We start from the raw sequence: 18,465 nt of genomic DNA on the forward strand, positions 1-18,465 counted from the left end.
TTTAAAATTTCGGATTTGATACATCCAGAATCATATGAGCGAAATACTAACCTGGACTTACTTCCTTGCTTCATTGGCTTCATTTTTACATTCGCTGGTTTCATTAGCTTTTCATTAGCTTAATTAGCTTTTCATTAGCTTACTTTTCATTAGCTTACTTTTTCATTAGCGTAATTAGCTTTTCATTAGCTTAATTAGCTTCATTAGCTTTTCATTAGCTTACTTTTCATTAGCTTACTTTTTCATTAGCTTACTTAGCTTTTCATTAGCTTACTTAGCTTTTCATTAGCTTAATTAGCTTCATTAGCTTTTCATTAGCTTACTCTTCATTAGCTTACTTTTTCATTAGCTTAATTAGCTTTTCATTAGCTTTTCATTAGCTTACTTAGCTTTTCATTAGCTTAATTAGCCTTTCATTAGCTTAATTAGCTTTTCCTTAGCTTAATTAGCTGCATTAGCTTTTCATTAGCTTGCATGTACAAAATAAAGGCACCCATACGAATGTAATGGAGGCACTTCAACTTGATGCATTGTGCACTTGTAATACCATATATTCATTATTTTCCACTACACATTTCCAACTTACGTAAACAGTAGATGTATTTTAAAAATATTCATAAAATGCGAAGCAATTCCTTTGCTTGTCCACATAACTGTAATCTTGAATCGATTCAGATTGACTCATTTCCAGTATACTGAAACTGGTTTTAGTTCCAGTTACATTTTCCACAACATATCTTTGGCAATAATCGCCATAACTTGGTTTGCCTGTAAAGTACATGTACATTGTGTGAGATTTTACGATTAATCATACCACTATTTAGTTTTGTTGATAAGACCATCACAGTACTTTCTGGCGCCACTCATTATGTCCTATATCTTATGCGTTTGACGTCAATATTATTAATACTTTGCTTGATGTGATAAGTAGTTTTGTCAGCAGGGCCAAAATATGCCTGCCATTCTTGATATTCAGGATAATGCCAGGGTTATTAAAATATAATGTAGCCTAGTGATGTGCGGTATAGTCATGTGATCTCCTGGAAACCTGTTGGTTGTTGCCAGTTTTGGCAGCAATGACCATGAGATGTGGTAAAGCTAAAATTGCTATACCAGGTCGTGATTGATGGGTATACTTTGATTATGAAGCTAATCGGAAAGTTTAATCGTCGTCTCCTCTCCTATTTTGGCGGCTATCAAAATTGACAGCTCATTCTATTGTTTCAGTACGTTATGATTAGGGCAAGTTTTTGCAACTTTTGCAACTTTTTTTTACAGCTTCTGGAAGCTTCGTAAATACTCATAATGTATGTAGTATGGTGTTATAAACTGTTTGGAGGAGTTTTATGTTGCAACTTTTGCCTATATATTTCATGCAACTTTTTTCTGCAACTTTTGTCAAGTATTGCGCAAAATATGCTATAAAACTATAATAAAGACTAAATTAATGGATTTCAAGTGACAATGCGGCCCACCATAGGCGCCGGACGCAGGTATACTGGGTATGCCGTGTTTACCTAGCAATAACCCACTATTCCGTTAGTCATGAAACTCCCTGAACTAACTGGTAAATTGTGCGAACCCCATGTAAATAAAAATGTAACCATGATCGATTGAATAGCGAAGGAAGAAACGGAACACGCAGACACCATGCAAATTTTAAACTGCTGGAACCTTTCGAGTATCTCATACCCTCATGATTTCAAAAAATTGTATAAATGCAACTTCTGCAACTTTTGTTACAATTAAAAAAATAAATGCAACTTTCTCAGGTTTTTAGTGCAACAAAAACTTGCCCTAGTTATGATCCAATCTTGTGTTCCATAAATGAAACTTGTGTTTCATAAATGAAACTTGAGTTTCCTAAATTCCACATGTTGAACGCTTCGACCATGGTTCATTTAATCGTTTTACATGTTGCATTTCAGTGGAAGAAATGGACATTATCGAATTGGAGAAGCATTACTGGGGGTTGAGATCACAATCAAAGACGGGACGTGTGGATCACCAGACGTTCAAAGCCACAGTGTGTCCACCTCTTCCGGAATCGCTAGTAGAAGGTAGTGTGGATTGTTGCTAATAATTTGATTGATATAGATCACATTGAACAATGCTATCGACTGTTTGAAGAAAAATCAAGTGGTAGGCCTACTGTCGCACTGAGCGTGAAATTTTATGAAATAATCAGAATTACTTGCGTAAAAATAACTGTAGAGCTTCTTGGAGGTACAGAACTTCAATATACAATTGCATAGTATATTCATATTGAAATGAACCCGGATATTTTCGGCTGGAACTCGTCAGGGGTAATCGACAGCAACTAGTTGAGGATTGGAAAAGAACATCGTATATCAACAATGGTATCACAAAATATGACGTCACCAGCATGAAATTTCGAATACGAGTGTTCACTGTAATATTTTTGAGATGGTACACAACACAAACTCTTTTTGTTGACACAGACTTGGTTAGTGTATTTTGATAAAAGTCAACTTCAAGGCACACAAATGAAAGTGAACGGCCCCTACCGGCGAGACGAAATCTGTCGTCTCGATAATTTTTCGCACAAGCGTCTGTTGGATTATCCCACTTGTGCGAAAAATTTTCGAGACGACAGATTTCGTATCAAAAGTCGGTCAATAATTGAATAAAATGAGTACTCGAAAAAATTGACTCGAATCATTGTGCCCAGACCTGATTATTAGATTACCAGAACTGTGAGAAATATGGAGTTTTTACATCTTGATGAAAGAAAAGTTTTGTAGCATAACTGAATATCCATACCAACAGTAGCTGTATTACCTTTTCAAATTTTTTTTTAAATTCCACCACTTGTTACTTCAGACCTCCTACCAACCCAGATTATCTTCTGTTGATAGGTTTATTCAACGCATTCGACCAAAACGACGATAATCACATTGATTTCAAAGAAATTTCCTGTGGAGTCTCGGCGTGCTGTAGAGGACCACTTGTTGAAAGACAGAAATGTAAGAGAACTTTCTGTAATTCGCAGGTGTGAGAATAGATAGGTGGTTAGGTAGTTAATAGATGTTATTTTCTTTAAGATAGCAATCTGTACTGCCAATGGCATTCTGATATGAAATTGTTTGTTTCTGGCTTTTTTCTTTATCAATTTTTCATGTGTGTCTACCGATCTTGCTTATTGCCACCATTGGCACTGGGAGTGCATTGTTCGTTTTGCCATTTCTGACAATTGAATACACTATAGGCTGTCATGTCAGCAATTCGTTATCTACAGCTGATAGCTATCTCTGTCATCAGTTGACTGTGGTATGTCAATGCAATGCCAAAAACCCTTGAGTAGAAGTTGAAATTTATCAGTCAATGATATCTCTTTGAAGTCAATCGAAAATAGATATATACATGGCCAATGGCTTTGCTGTTTTTAAAATATACACTATCCATGATATGATCTTCTATGAATGAGCAAGGATCCTTTTACTTTCATGTCACTCCCTAAAATCGATTGTCATTCAAGTTACCGCGAATTTGGCCAGTAACATACCTTCTCATCTGTGACCCCGGGTGAATTAAAGATGCGAACTGGTGTCTGCATAAGTGACGCCAACTTTTTTCATGAGGATAGAGCTCCAGTTAGAGCAGAAATGATGCTATGCATTTGAGCCTTTCCAACCAAACATGAATATTGGCTGTCAAACTGTCTGGTAGAGGGCGTATCCTGTTGGATAATTGTGACTACTGATAGAGTAGAGTACTTAGCTATCTTGCATGATTCATCGTATATTTGTAAATTTTGCGCATGTCTGAATTGTGACGCTGACTGTAATTGCAAATAATTCATTTTTGTGCATATAAGTCATAACACCAGTGATGAGATCAAAAAACGCGATTTAAGGCAATCCATCACTGATCGAATAGCAGAGATCTTTATCCATTATGGACTTATTAAAATGCGGGCTGCTCTTATCTCACGAGGTTTTGTGTCATGCATGGTAGCTAATACTCTTTCTTGGGCCGACAAATGATGCGTAAGTATCACTAGATAAATTTCTAGCTCTGCTAGACCTGAATGATTGAATATGTGATAAAACAAAGCTGAATCATGATTGTTGCATCATTCTAATTTCTAACGTTCCTTTGATGACTGTGTTGAAAGGCAGAGAGTTGTTTGAAGTGCTAAAATTCATAGATATAGTGACCTTTTGCACACACCTTGTAAGGAATGCTAAAAAAGGATAATTGTATATTTGTAGTGACAACTTAAAAACTAGAAAATAAAAATATGCATTGGAATGTAGGCTACTGTTCCTACGAATATGACACATCGACTTCATAGAGCTGAAGTTGAGTGACAGTAACGACAGCATCCCAATACTTCATTCTATCATGGTAGAATCATGGATCAACAGAATTGATACTTTTTCATGTTATTTGTGGTTGCGAATTTCTTGAATCACAAAGAGCGCAAGACCACTGCTAATAACTACCAGAGCTGCTTTATGGGACATTTGAGATACCTTTATTGTTCATACATGCCATGCAAGAGATATTAATATTGGCTACCTAGCGACGTAATTTGCATTTTTGTGTCACATTTACCTGGAGCTAAGCATTTAGTTATGGCATGGCAGTAACACAAGAGCATATATTTACCCCCTTTGTATTCCGCAGTTTGTTTCAAAGTTTTCGACAAAGACCAGGACGGCAAGTTGAATTCCGATGAGTTGAGAAATATGGCGATATCGCTTCTTGAAGTGAAAAAAATGACTCGTGCCGAACATAAAAATTCAAGTCATGGACAATTACACGGACAACCACGTGTTACAAAAGAACTTCAATTGGATTTACCAAATAACAACGATGTCTCGCACCACCCAGCACCCATTGCACTGTCGCCGGTATCGGCCAACGCGCCGCCCGTCATCAAGGTGGCAAAGTCTCAGTTTTATCAGGTGTCCCCGGTTTTGAATCGTAGTGGTCGCATTAAAAACGGCGTCACGGACGGTGAGCCTTCGCAAAGCAAAGACACGGGAAATATTGTGGAGTTATCGGAATCTTCCATCAAACCTACCGAGAAAGAGATCAAGACCGTGATCACCAGTGCTATGCAGTATTCTGTCGAACAGGTATATTGGTTATGTCTTCTGAATAAGAATTTTCACTCAGTATAGGCCTATGTACAATATTCATTTGATCCGAAATCAGTACTTCTCAAAAGGGGGTAATACCCCCCCCCCCCCGAGGAAGATTATGAGAGACAGGGAGGGGGTGAAAATAACGAATGGATCGATTGTGAGATGAAAATGTTAGAACGTTTGATATAAAAGTGACTCAATGCTTGACCCATTCTAGTACGGGGAATGTGAAAACGAGGTTTGGAAACCACAGACCTAAATTTGTGACTTTAAAAGCTGTATCATGTCAACCTAATTAACGACAAGACCTCTAGGCCTAGAATACCTTACTTTATTACTTTGACACCTGTGGCCTGTGGGTGCATCTATCCAGGTAGTAGCTTATCTGGAGATAGTTATATAACGACTCCTTATAATCGGAAGTGTGATTTTATCCAAAGTTCTCTACAACATTTGTGGCATGCTGAAAACAAGCTAATTATATATTTTGCAGGAAAAATTTGTAGAGGTCTGGTCATCGACCACGGTAATTGATCAGTGACTATCAAACTGCTATATTCACATTATTCACTGAATCTTAACAGCTAGTAGGCCTATTAAACTCGATCAAAACTCTGGTCAGTTTCATGGGATTTCAATGTTAGGGTTGAAATCATACGCATGAGGTAGTAACTGATGGTATGGATTAGTAAATCCAAGCACGAATGTATTGTGTTCTACTTCCTTGTTGTAGCCTATGTCTAATTCATTAGTTAAGTCTATATTTCATTGATTTGTCTGGCATGCAATAATTGGACACGTGGATTTTGTCCTTGCTTGAAGACAATGCTTCTCAGAGGCAGTCATTCATAAATATGTTTTCTAAGTAAGAGTATTGAGGAAATTGTGCTACTTAGAAGTGAAACTGAAAGAAGCCAACCAGGTGGCTTGAGAGTGGAATGATAATTTTGTTGATATAGAAGTTCCCTAAAAAGTAGAAACACGAGATACCTTTGCTGTATACACACTCCACTATAAATATCTTTAAGCCCGACAAGCACTGTATTGGCTACTGGATCTGAGATCTATTGATGAATAATGATTACAACTGATACTACGGTATCAGTTATAGTCTAAGTCAGTGGTTCCCAAACTTTTTCAACTTGCGGCACACCAATGCACGCTGCAGACTTGCAAGAGAATAATTATTGCTTTAAAAAAATATTTTTACCTGTTAAATGCAGTGGATCGTAAATATGCTTGTTTATAAGAACATATACGACTGACAGGCAAGACTCATCCAATATTTTGTGGAAACAGCCTGGGTTTGTTCTTCTTCTGCAGAATGATTACTCGATTCATTGCTCCCTACAGGATTAACTCCAAGTCTAAATTGGTTAACAGCAAATTCTGCGCAGTAGTGTTGCAGTGCAAGCGGGCGGATTCACACCTTTATTTACGAACAATGGAATTGATAAAACGCAATGATTGGCCGGTAGATTACAGTTATGAAGCGATTAAACGGTCACTCTAACGACGATATAAGATGGCATATTTCTATGCTCCCTTTTTTAGTTGTTGTAATCTGGCGTTGGCCCTCCTCGTATGCCTTGTGAGGAATACAAGAGATTTACCAGTAAATATGGACTTTGGAATTTAGTTTATTATTTTTAATAAATCGCGATTTTGGTTTCTCTGGAGGCCAGAAACTTTTGAGTAAGAAGTTACACAGCAGTGCGACCGCAGATATTCGAATGATAATATTGTGTAACTAGTATATTCTCCATGCAACCTGCATGATGGTCCGGCATTGGCCTTTTTGCTTCTGTGATATACCTAGTAGGTACTGTTACTTCCTGCTTCATTATGTGATACGCCACGACCTTGATAGACTTGGTAGTATAATTGAAACTTCAGGGAAAAGCTAAGTAACGGTAGTTGCGTTTACTGAATTTACTACATCGCACATCATGAAGCATTTTGCACTGAGATGTTTCCAGATTCAGTAATGCCATCGATTTTTAGTGTGCTAGTTCGTCTGACGCGGTCCCTACCTGTTATCTTTATGTCTTGTACCCTATTTCACAATTTCTTATCCTGCAACACAGTATATCAGAGACATGAAAAATAGTGTTGATTTTGACATAAACCACCATTGGCGTTTATGTCACATTGTCAGGATGTATTATAGTATTGCTCATGCAAGGTATCGATTGCTCATGTTGTTATCTGGCCAATGTTAACGGGCCCCACAGAGCAATGATATGATTCATTCCTTATCTTGTGATGCCCGTTATTTCAGGAAGGGTGTCTTTCTTTGGAAGAATATCAAATGTGGGGAATGGACGATGTGTATCCGAACATCTTTTTGAATCTCGTGATCGAACTTTGTCACATTGTGTTGGGACTCCGGCCTTGTTCTCCCGCGGAGGAAGGAACGATAATACGCGGCTGGATGCAAAGGTGAACTTCATGTTTCTTTTATTGTGCTGAATTTAAACTTGATTTTCAATTCGGACTTGGACTGACAGAGGGAGTTTGTTACAAATTACTTCTGCTCTTTAAAAGTTCTCCAGGTTTTGTGTTCGGACTACCAGTACTGGTCAACTCCCACTGCCGTTTCAAAAGTTTTTAAGCCATAGTACAGAATACTTGTGTCTCAAATTTTTTTAAGTAAATTGTGGTTTTTGGTTTGAGTTCATCATTTTCATGAGTGAAATTGTTGGGCAACCTGGCTAATGGCTATAATATAGCCCCTGCATCGTGATCGGAAAATAGTTTTCAAATTTCTCGAATTTGCATCGCTGCAACTCATTCTGAGTCTGTCATAGAGAGTCATGGTGATGCGTTGATGCTTGACTGATAAAATTCTGCAATACCTGCTCGAAAGCGTTTACTTGGTAGCCCTACTTGCAAAACGTCTCGTCTCCTCTTCAATTTGAAGTTTTTATCGACATGTATTAGATATCAATATTGCGAAATCTACTGATTGTTTTGACGAAGTGCACTCGTCCTTGTTTTCTATAGTAAAGCTGGTCGAAGTACCGGTAATCAGTATTGCTGCTTGAATAGAAGTAGAAATAATGCCGTAAGTTTCTACTCGGTTATAAGTGGAAGTCGAAATTTTTTAGACACTCTAAAACTACTTGAAGTAAAATTTAAAATTAAAGGTCTTAAAGTACACAGGTAAGTTTTGAAAAGTAGACTTGATCTAGCTGACGCACACATTTATAGCAAATCGGAAATCCGTTACTTTAAAAAAATTCAAGTTGTATCTCCGTGGCAAAATGACTGATGACTCCAATAATTGAGAAATTTATGAAAATATATTCTGCTACCATGATACAGGGGCAATTCCGTTCAGTTAATATGATAGGCTTATTTACAGTCACAGCCACTAATGCAAACCATTACCAAAAGTCTTATAACCAATCCACTTTCGTAAGTAGTGCAAGTCAAAGTACTTTGCAACTGACTGTCTTTGCTCTGGAGTCACCGTATAGGGGCAACATCACGCTGACTTGCGTTATTCTCGTGTAGCCTATTTATGGACGGTACCCAGGTCAAAAGTGATAGGACCATCTCAGGTTTTACTCGTCTATTCACAAGGCACCTGTGTATTTACTTTTATGAACTGGTATATAGAGGTTCCATTACCAGCAAGTGCATCTTAAGTTTGTCTTGCAATATTTGAACAGCACCATAAGACAATGATTGTGATGAACTTCCATAAAATTGACCAGGCTTTTTTGATGGTATCCATACTTTATTGTTGTGGTTTATAGCTTACCTTGGTTATGAGTCAGGTTGACTGACTAATGATTATTTATGGTATCATGCTCTCTCCGATCCACATAACGATATGCTTTTATGATTCGTCATTTTTACAGGTGTGATTATCACAACGTGCAACCCGGTGAAACATGGTACATTGTCGCATCGGATTGGTGGTCCAAATGGAAGAAGTACACTTCCTATGACGTAAGTATTGGCTTTTGTTGCCTTTCTGGGGACACTCTACACTTCTGGTGTCGTGTGCATCACACCTAATGTCCGTAGATCGACTGTTGGAGATGTGCAAAAGTAAATCTTCCGTGAAACGGACGGTAAATTATATGATCCATCAAAGCCAGTTGTAGTATGCAAAGTTATCTCAGGTTATATTGGTGATCAAGTACCGTACCTGTACGGTACGCTATGCTACAGTGACACTGTAGACAGGCCCCTATTTCAAAGGCAAAACTGAATTGGCACTCATAAGAGTTACATATTGCTCATTGTGCGTTACAACGATAATACTTCCTGTGATTATGTTATAACACAACACATGTTGTTGTCTCTAGTGTGCCGAGAATGCTAGCGGTGATTTGATTCATATGGTAATGGCAGACCGCTATCAGTTCAGATATTTTTGAACGATAACCGGTTACTCACCTTGTTCACTTTGGAAGACACATTAGATCGGTCGGATAGATCTTCCAACCTGTAACCTTGCGTAAGATTCTCGGTACGGTATTTTCTTTAAATGCCCAATGTTTTCCACTTATTGCTTCCATCACTCTATACCAGGGTTCCGTGTCACTTCCCTGTATATCTGCAAAATATACTTCAATGCGACATCTCTATTGTGGAACGCAAAAATTTGCACGCTGTTTCATTAATTAGAAAAATCAAACGTCAAATTTGAACTCGATTTAGATATTTGGAGCTTACTTAATTCTGCGTCATGTCAAATTACAAAGTTCACGACCTACATAGCATATGTCACAATACAAAGCTGGAAGTGTTTGGCCAAACTGTTTGAGAGTAGCCTACAGCTCTTTTGAGACCAGTTATCGTGAAAGATAGGAAGATTTTTGAACATCATTCCTTAAATTTCAACGGTACAATTTAGCGACATTTGACATTATTATAGAGGCCTAGCGAACAGCTAAGTCGCAGTTCTTTCACAAGAAACCAAACAATAAGAAATATGTTGATGGATTTTAACATGAATCGCCTTCAAAAGTTGCAATGGAACCACATATAACACGTGCAACATCAAAAATGCAGCAACAACTTTCTCATGAAATTGAAGTTTCCGATAACTGTCTTTGAGCTCCGTACATTTGTCGTAATTACATTAAGGGGTGATTTCGATTTTTGGAGATTTACCAATCCGCGAAATTTGTTTGGAAATGTAACCGGCGCCAAGGTAAAGAAGATTGACAACCACTGCTGTTTGCCAGTAGTTCTGAACAGTTTTCTAGCGGGAGACTCCATCCTGATATTTTTCGAGCTTATGTGGATTGTGGATTCCTCAAATTTTCAATTCCACAATACTAGGTTTAGTCATTCATAATTGGGCAGAATTGTTGCAAATGTGTCGGGACATTGCTAAGCATGACATGTCGGCCCAGATGTTCAAAACCGCCGATCTATTTTTTAGCCTGTCCTGACTCCGTCTACCTCTCGAAAATGGGAGCACGCCGTGTTGGAAAGTGATATTGAGGTTACTCAAAATCACAGCCGTTCCTCATCGACTGATACAATATCGTCCGCTGTTGAAGCTTCGGAAACCCTGTCTCATGGTGGGTGCTGTCTGATTTTATCACATTTTTGTGATGTTTGGTGACTGGTGAGCGTCTGCTCCTAAACACATGGTGGGGAAGTGTTTTAAAAGTATTTTAAGGGGTGATATTGAAAGGTTACTTGCAAATGCCACAATTTACTTGAATTGGACATTAGATTTTGACATTGTACCAAACGAGAACAAATTCCAAATTTCTGGTGTCTACGATTCTTGTGTCTCTGGTTGAGGTTTTGAGTGGCATAATATCGTGATGAATTTCCCACCATGGCATTAAAAGTCAGTTGTTTTTTCACAGGTCCGAGATATTATCAGTGCGATATCTCCTGTGCTATTTACGGAATAAGCTTCAGGGGTACACTCAATACGATCCGTTTTGAGTTTGCCGTTGAAAAATTAATGATTCCAAATTATCGAATTGGAATGATGAATGAACTTTAGATAGAGTGTAATGTGATTTGCGAATTAGGAATTGACTATTGTGTCTCAAAGAAAAAGTTTTGTATGTTTTTGTTAATCTTGTCTTTGAAAGGGTGCAATGAGGATATGAAATCTATGTGTACTGCACTGCCTGCAATCTTGAAATTTTAAGAAATATACATGTGAAAAAGTGACACAAGGATTAGTTCGCATCTACTTGGGCTTCACAAATAATAATATGATCCCAATTGCATTTTTAGCCAATTTGTCGCAGCAAAACCACAAACCTCACCGACTACGTTTACCGACGACGAAAAAGAAGTCTAAGTCAAAGGAGAACATCAACACAATCAGCTCTGGAGTTAACACCCTGCAAAGCAAGTCAAACGCACACCCGGGGCCGATTGTAAATAGCTCGGTGCTATTGGAAGAGCACTACAAGGTAGCTTGTCATGTCAATTATTGCAAATGATTTCCAGGGCTAACCAAAATCTTCAAAATTTGATTCGGAATCGTTGATTTTGAATCACTCATTGTGATGACAGTGTGCATGACTTGGGAAGTTTAAATATGTATCCTAGTTTACGATCTACCTTTCATGCCTCCACAAAAAAGAAAACGCCAGTTATACACCAGATAGAAGATCATGGTGTTTTCATTTTATTAATGCCATTCGCATCGTATATTGGAAGTGTGCTTCTTGTAGGCTACATACTTTTAGGCAATTGTCTCCAAGATTGTGTTGCCTCTGAAATAGATGTGTATGGAAATCTCACCAATATTCTATTCATCATCATTTGCAGTACATAATAAGTCTAGTCTCTGGATGCTGATGAGAGATTAGGGACAGGATAGTCCAGCAGAAGATTCATTAGATTATAAGCATATAATCCCAACTACGTCTGTAGCAACAATTCAGCAAGCAAGATTAACTGCACTAGGGTTCGCGCGAGCTGCTGTGTACCAGCGGTCATCACAACTGCACGTTGTGAGGCAGATCTCAATTCGCTGTAGCGAGAATGAGGATATAACAATATAGATCCTATTTAGTGTCAAGCTGACTTCTTCAAGAAGTGAAAAATCATCAGAATATACAGAATATGACCTTCAACCAATATAATATGATCTTCTTCAAATAATTGTCTAGAACTTCCTGTGATTGATATTGCTAAAAATGGTGTAAAGCTGCAATTCCATCAATATTTTCTCTCACTATGTATCCGAAGTCGTCATGGAATTGAGTAGCACTTCTGAAATCCGGACATGTTTCAATCTGCATATTGCCAGAATTTTGACAAATAGAAAGGGCGTTATTTTCTCCAAAAAATTTGTCCGAGTTGGTGTATTTTGATCTTGATATGCATGTACCAATTATGAATTTCCGCGAATTCGATTTTGTCACTCCATATTAGTTTTGACAATTTCATGTCGATGAAGTGGTAATGTCATCGCCAATATTGCCAACTAATGGCAAAACCTGTACATTGCTTGTCGATGCCATTAGAAGAAAACAAATATAGCTTGATTTTGCGCGAGTTGGTATGTGAGCATGGTAATCTAAACTGCAATGGACCGTCACATCGATTTTTGAGTGAATTGTGTTGTCAAAACTATTCTGGAAAATGAGAAGAGTATTGATTTTTTTTGAAATTTGCAAATAATAACTTGGTGTTGTTTCATATCACATTACCATGTGTGAACTGAGTGCACCGGGTGAATGATTGTGAAACTATTCATCCGTTCTCCTTTTGTCTTATGTAATGTATGTAAATGTAACCTGAATCTACTCGGATGCCCTCAACACTGTAGTATATTGACAGTATCAAAGTTTAATTTGACATATCCTAAAATTATACACGGCATTGGACTGGTGATTGTCGTGAATATGCCTATCATATTTCAATTTTCACATGTCATCAATTGACGCTGATAGGGATAGAAATGACATTTGTAACAGTAATAAAAATAATGTGACGATTACTAAGAAACATAGACGTGTAATTCTGCGATATTCTTGTGTCAATATTTTTTGTGGATTTGAGCCTGTTTACAGTGCGTTATTGGTGCATCATAGTCCATCGTCCGTCCATGTCTATTAAGATAGATTATTTTATCATCACTATAATACAGGAATTAATTAGTGACCTCTGAATCTAGAGATGACACTGTGTGTCAATCCAAACATATGTAATCATGAACCTATAAGAGATGGGGTAATCAAAATTTATTACAAAGGTTACATGTACACATTTTCTTGAATGCTTATTATAATTATGTTGTAAATTTAGTAGATTATTCCGGACTTCTCATACCGTACATTTGCAAGAACAGTTTCACTACCCGTACTATCCAAAATTTCAGGCAATTTTGATTTGTTTTATGCGGCGCTTCCTTATGCGGTAGCAAATATACAATTGTGGATATGTGATGTGAAATCAAAGCATTCAGCTTACTTTTCTCCACAGCTTTTCGATTGGGTCCGATCTGAAAGTATACAATTGGCCGCAGAAAAATTTAGTCTGATTAGCGTGAATCCGAAATTCGGAATCAACTTTTATAAATATGAAGAATAGATACTGGGTATTAGGATTTGCGAATACCGGTATATCAGTTTAATGTTCGAGCAAATTTCGATTTCTGTAGTATGAACCATTCACTGAGGAATAAATATGATATTTTTTCTTTTGTATCATAACTTGTAATTTTCATGCTGACAGTCCCGATTTATGCTGTCATTTACATAGTCCGATCTGATCTATGTAGCTGTACCATTCTTGTTTCCCCAGGAAGATATTATAAAAATTTTCACAGGTACCAACTTTGACTGATGAGGGCGGCACATTGAAGGACACCGTCATTTGCGGTGAAGATTTTGAGTTACTTCCACAGCCCATCTGGAGAGCGATACATCACTGGTAAGTCATAGAGGTGTTCAGTAATGAATTGCGTTTACTTTTTTCAGTGCTCGAGTAGATTTCGCACTACTTGCTATATTGGTTATGTTTTGCCTACTTCCATTTGCTCCACTTTTTACTCTGTGGATTTTGTAAAATAATAAGTCGTATTGGGATATGTTTCCATCACGTTTACGAGTAAAAATGTCATGGTGACTGGGTGTATTTTGGTCTGTATCTGAGTAACTGAACATATTTTCGAAAGTTGCAATAATGTACAGTGGCATTTGTTATTTTGCGTTGTGAAGATGCACCCTGCAGTCTCGAAAGTAACCTCCTTTGATCCATCTACTAGGAGTATGTGACGTTGCGACCAAATTTACTGTTTGAAGCTACTTTCTTCAGCACTTTTTATATGTTTATTTTCCACTTCCACTTGAAGTACTTTTGTCAAGTTTTGGAAATTGTACTTCTACTTGTAATCGGGTAGAAATTTACGGCGTTACTTCTTATTCAACTTAGGTGCCGACGATGACTTTTCAGATGCCTCTGCATATTGAGAAATTGGAGAATATTGGCTCTTTATATTGTATTACTTTTCATGATATGATAATAATCAAACAGCAGCCTATGCCAAATGCAGAAATATGTGATTTGAAAGTAGACGAGGTTGTTACAGAAAGTGGGACTTCCAGACTTGTATTGGTCCATCGCCTGCATAGGACATATTCCAGAGCTATATTCCTCATTTGTGAAATCTGTTGACCAGTGGCTGCTCTGATGTCACTCATGCAATCTATGTTAACTATGTAGCTCAGAAATATTCTCTGTGACCAACATAGATTGACCAGGCAGCCAATCTGCTGCAAATAGTGCCGGAGACTGAACCATGTTTCCTGATCTTGAGTTATGACACAGTAGCTACCACCAACAAGCCATAATTTCTGCAAAAACTACTTTGCAGTTCGCTTTTATACAAAAGTTTCTGTTACTTGTCATATGTGATACCGTAAACCGGGGTAACTTTGGACTTAAGGGTAACTTTGGACACTAAGCAGTAAAAGATTTAAATGGTTATTAATGGAAAGTGGTTGCCGCTGGATGTCCAATTCTTTTTCATGAGGCAAGAGTACCACAAGTAGTTTCAATAAAAGATGGATTCATTTCACTACCAGTTAAACTTGACCCAACATTGATAAATTAATGGCGGGGGTCAATTTCATCAAAATTGATGGCCATTAAACTTCTTACAACCAAACATAGATAGCATGTGATTCATAGATTCAAAACTTGGCAGCAGATACCTCTAAGTAGTCTTAATCCATGGCAAAAATCTCAGTGGGCTCACCCTTGGATCAATACAAGAAAATGTGATGTCCAAAGTTGCCCCGTCAAATTTTATCAGAATGGGGCAACTTTGGAAAGTGGAAAATGTGATATTGAGAGCTCTGGAAAGTGGCTGCTTCATCTGTGTCAAAGTGTATCGTCAACTATAGTCATTATGACCGGCCTGATGGCTTTTTAAAATGGAATGAGAAGGTCAACAAATTAAGAGTTTGCCAAAATATGAAAAATGGGTAGGCAATGAGCTGAGAGATTGTAATCGGGCGTAAGCTACTTCAAAAACTCATCACATACTCCTAAAGATGTGCCTGCTGAATATGGGATATCGTAAAGTATGACAAATATATCCATCAGAGGACATAAGAAAGGGAAAGTGATTCGTTTAAAGAACAGTAACATCTTTGGAATCGGCAATAATTCACGGTAACATGCTTAATGTTTGCTGTCGGTTGCTGACACTGCCAGTGGGATATCCCGCATCACCATAGATGTGTTACGTATAAGTCCCAATTGGTGAAGGCATGAGGGAAAATTGGGGTAAGGGATGAATAACGGGGCATTACCCTTCATAAACTACCTAATTTTTTTTTTTTGGAGAGGGGGGGGTGGATTAGGTAAAAATCATGCAATAGGCCAGACATAAACTATTTTGTTCAAGTTTTAGCCACTGCTCTCATCAACTCTTGCCAAATAAGCCTCATTTACGAGGTTTCATAAACAATAGAGTGTAAAGGCATACAAAAAACTACATTGTCCAAAGTTACCCCACATGCAGGGGTAACTTTGGACACGGATAATTTACGAAAATAAGGTACTTATTTATGACCATGAAGATTTTGGATTAGGTAATTCTAATCTTTGCTCCATGACCCATGAAAAACACAAAACTTGCCTCCCCTACACCCCAGCATTTTAAAGATACAGAGCGGAATTGTTGAAAATTGTCCAAAGTTACCCCAGTTTACGGTATAGGAAATGGAACCAAGTACAGATCCTAGTCTAGTAACGCAACGGTTTTAGTACAATACAGAAATCCACTTAGACACCCGAAAAAGCGCTTCATTATTGATATGACATCCTGTCCTGATAATGCCAGATTGCCAGTTTACCGAGCATATGCAAGACATGCAACGGAACAACCGGGCGAACTCACATTTGTGGGATATTTCAGGTATGGCGGCAGTCAATCTCTGCCACGGATCGTCCCAGCGGCTGTGGATGGTCGGAAACCCGAAGTTGAGCTGTACAGACTTCACGTATTGCTCTTGAGACATCAGGTTAGTGAAGAGACAAGCAGCTAGGGATGATTATAGGAATTCATACAAGTATCAATAACGGACACAGCATAACTACTCATGCCAGTTTTTTAGTGTTTTTGTAGGAAGCTATTCCCTTAATGCATTTAGATCACACCGGTGCTTATGCATTCGCAGATTATATTTGCTTTATATGGTGCAATGTGAAATTCTTATTGCTCGTTCAGATACTGAAACTACAAGATTTCTAGATTAGCGTATGCAATATTGTATGATTATCATGTGTTGTTGTTTTCACTTTGGTTTGACAATCCACTATGACAATGATACGAACACGTCTCTTTGTTGTAGTTGGCGGGGATTTTTCTCGTAGCTAGTGATTTGAGAGATTGGTTTCAAGAGCGGTAAGCCTAGTAAACAAACTGCGCGTGTGATGGCTATGAAATTATGTTTAGAGAAAATTTCTTTGTACAATTGTGCTTGAACATGTTTCTTGAACTTTATTTAATCTCAAACTCATGTTCGAACAGATGTTAGCTTATTTTGGGCTGATGCTTTGTAAAATTGCAAAGAACGATTTTTTGCTTTGTATTTGTATAAGAGTTGTGTATTTGACGTCACTACGTTATCCACATATTGACATTCAGTTCCTTGATATTACTTAATATGCAATAATAATGTTATCACGGTACATATTCTTTCCCAGAAGCATCTATTTTGACTATATTTTGATGGTATCTCGAATCAAATTTAGGCTAGTAAATGAATATTCATGAATAATTCGAACAATATAAAAATACGTTCCCATTTGCCTTTCTAATCGGCAGATATTCATTTGCCTTTGTTTTAGAGCTAACTGATACCATAACATTGATTACTACCACAAGTTCAATGTTCAAACTAGTATTTTCGTTTTAGGTGAACACCTCTAATCAGCAAAATATGCACATTTTTCCTGGAAGCGGGACTATAGCAGAGGTCGGAAATGCTACATTCGGAGTGCTGCGGTCGTCTGTCAACTATGTTATTGGTAATTTGTTTTTGATTGCAAGGCAGCGTATAGTGGCATTATTAATCTGTATTTTCCATTTGAATCGACTTGCTTCAAGCCACGTAATTAAGCCGGGCTCATATGTTTTGCATCGGTACTGGTTCTGCAATGCCGTTTACTCGGGACTTGTGATCCAGCTCATGCTGTTTCCCTATGCCAGGCTTGTACGCCCAGCTTCCTGTGAAATCAAGCGCACCTTGATTGTTTGCATTTGAATTGCCGACCAGTTCAGCATAAACACAGTAGTATTGTGATAGATGCGCAAGGCGTAATATATCACTGAAGTGTAAAGGTGGAGGAAATTACTAATAGCACAAATAGTGGACGAGTTTTCACTTTAAGGCATGCAACACTTTCCTGTTGAAATATTGCCAATCAAATGTATTGTGTCATTACATAAACTTATGTTAGGCACCGACTATTGAGGTCTATTTCAGATTTGATGAAGATTAATTACATCTCTTATTGTCATCACGTTTGTTTTGGCTTGCTTTATCAAAATTATTCAATTTTTCATATGGAAAAACTGACAAATACGGGAAATTTCTAGATTGTCACTATAATTATGAGTTTGGGCTACTTAGCAATCATAGGAGTGGGGGTTGCCGATGAAGTAGTGCTACAGTTGTGAGCAGATTAGTCTATGTGAAGCATGTTTGAAGCTCAAGAACTTATTACGTTTATTATAGTGAAATCATCCTAACAAACGAACCATGCACAGTACAACTGCAACAGAACATATTATTATGAGCAATGTTGCATGTTTATTGTAAGACAATTAGCCAAGATCCACGTGAAACACACAGGCCAACCGTAACTGCTGTTGTACATTCAC

At 37.8% G+C, this 18,465-nt stretch overlaps 1 protein-coding gene across 4 annotated transcripts in view; it reads left to right on the top strand.

Annotated features, from left to right (window-relative positions):
* LOC145434250 (ubiquitin carboxyl-terminal hydrolase 32-like) overlaps positions 1–18,465 on the top strand; it is a 42,069-nt gene that overhangs the window by 8,306 nt on the left and 15,298 nt on the right. For all 4 annotated transcript variants that reach the window (XR_013913312.1, XM_080311603.1, XM_080311602.1 and 1 more), the window contains exons 6-15: positions 1,929–2,060; positions 2,880–2,987; positions 4,654–5,108; positions 7,399–7,559; positions 8,987–9,077; positions 10,525–10,666; positions 11,346–11,527; positions 13,897–14,000; positions 16,495–16,600; positions 17,498–17,609. Coding sequence is in view for 3 of the 4 variants with exons in the window: in XM_080311603.1 (XP_080167729.1) it covers positions 1,929–2,060; positions 2,880–2,987; positions 4,654–5,108; positions 7,399–7,559; positions 8,987–9,077; positions 10,525–10,666; positions 11,346–11,527; positions 13,897–14,000; positions 16,495–16,600; positions 17,498–17,609 (1,593 nt within the window). In the remaining variant the exon portion in view is untranslated. The remainder of the gene's footprint in view (positions 1–1,928; positions 2,061–2,879; positions 2,988–4,653; positions 5,109–7,398; positions 7,560–8,986; positions 9,078–10,524; positions 10,667–11,345; positions 11,528–13,896; positions 14,001–16,494; positions 16,601–17,497; positions 17,610–18,465) is intronic.

This window comes from Botryllus schlosseri, chromosome 2 (genome assembly GCF_051294905.1).
Source record: "Botryllus schlosseri isolate E-star chromosome 2, Bs_hap1, whole genome shotgun sequence".
Classification (NCBI taxonomy): Eukaryota; Metazoa; Chordata; class Ascidiacea; order Stolidobranchia; family Styelidae; genus Botryllus; species Botryllus schlosseri.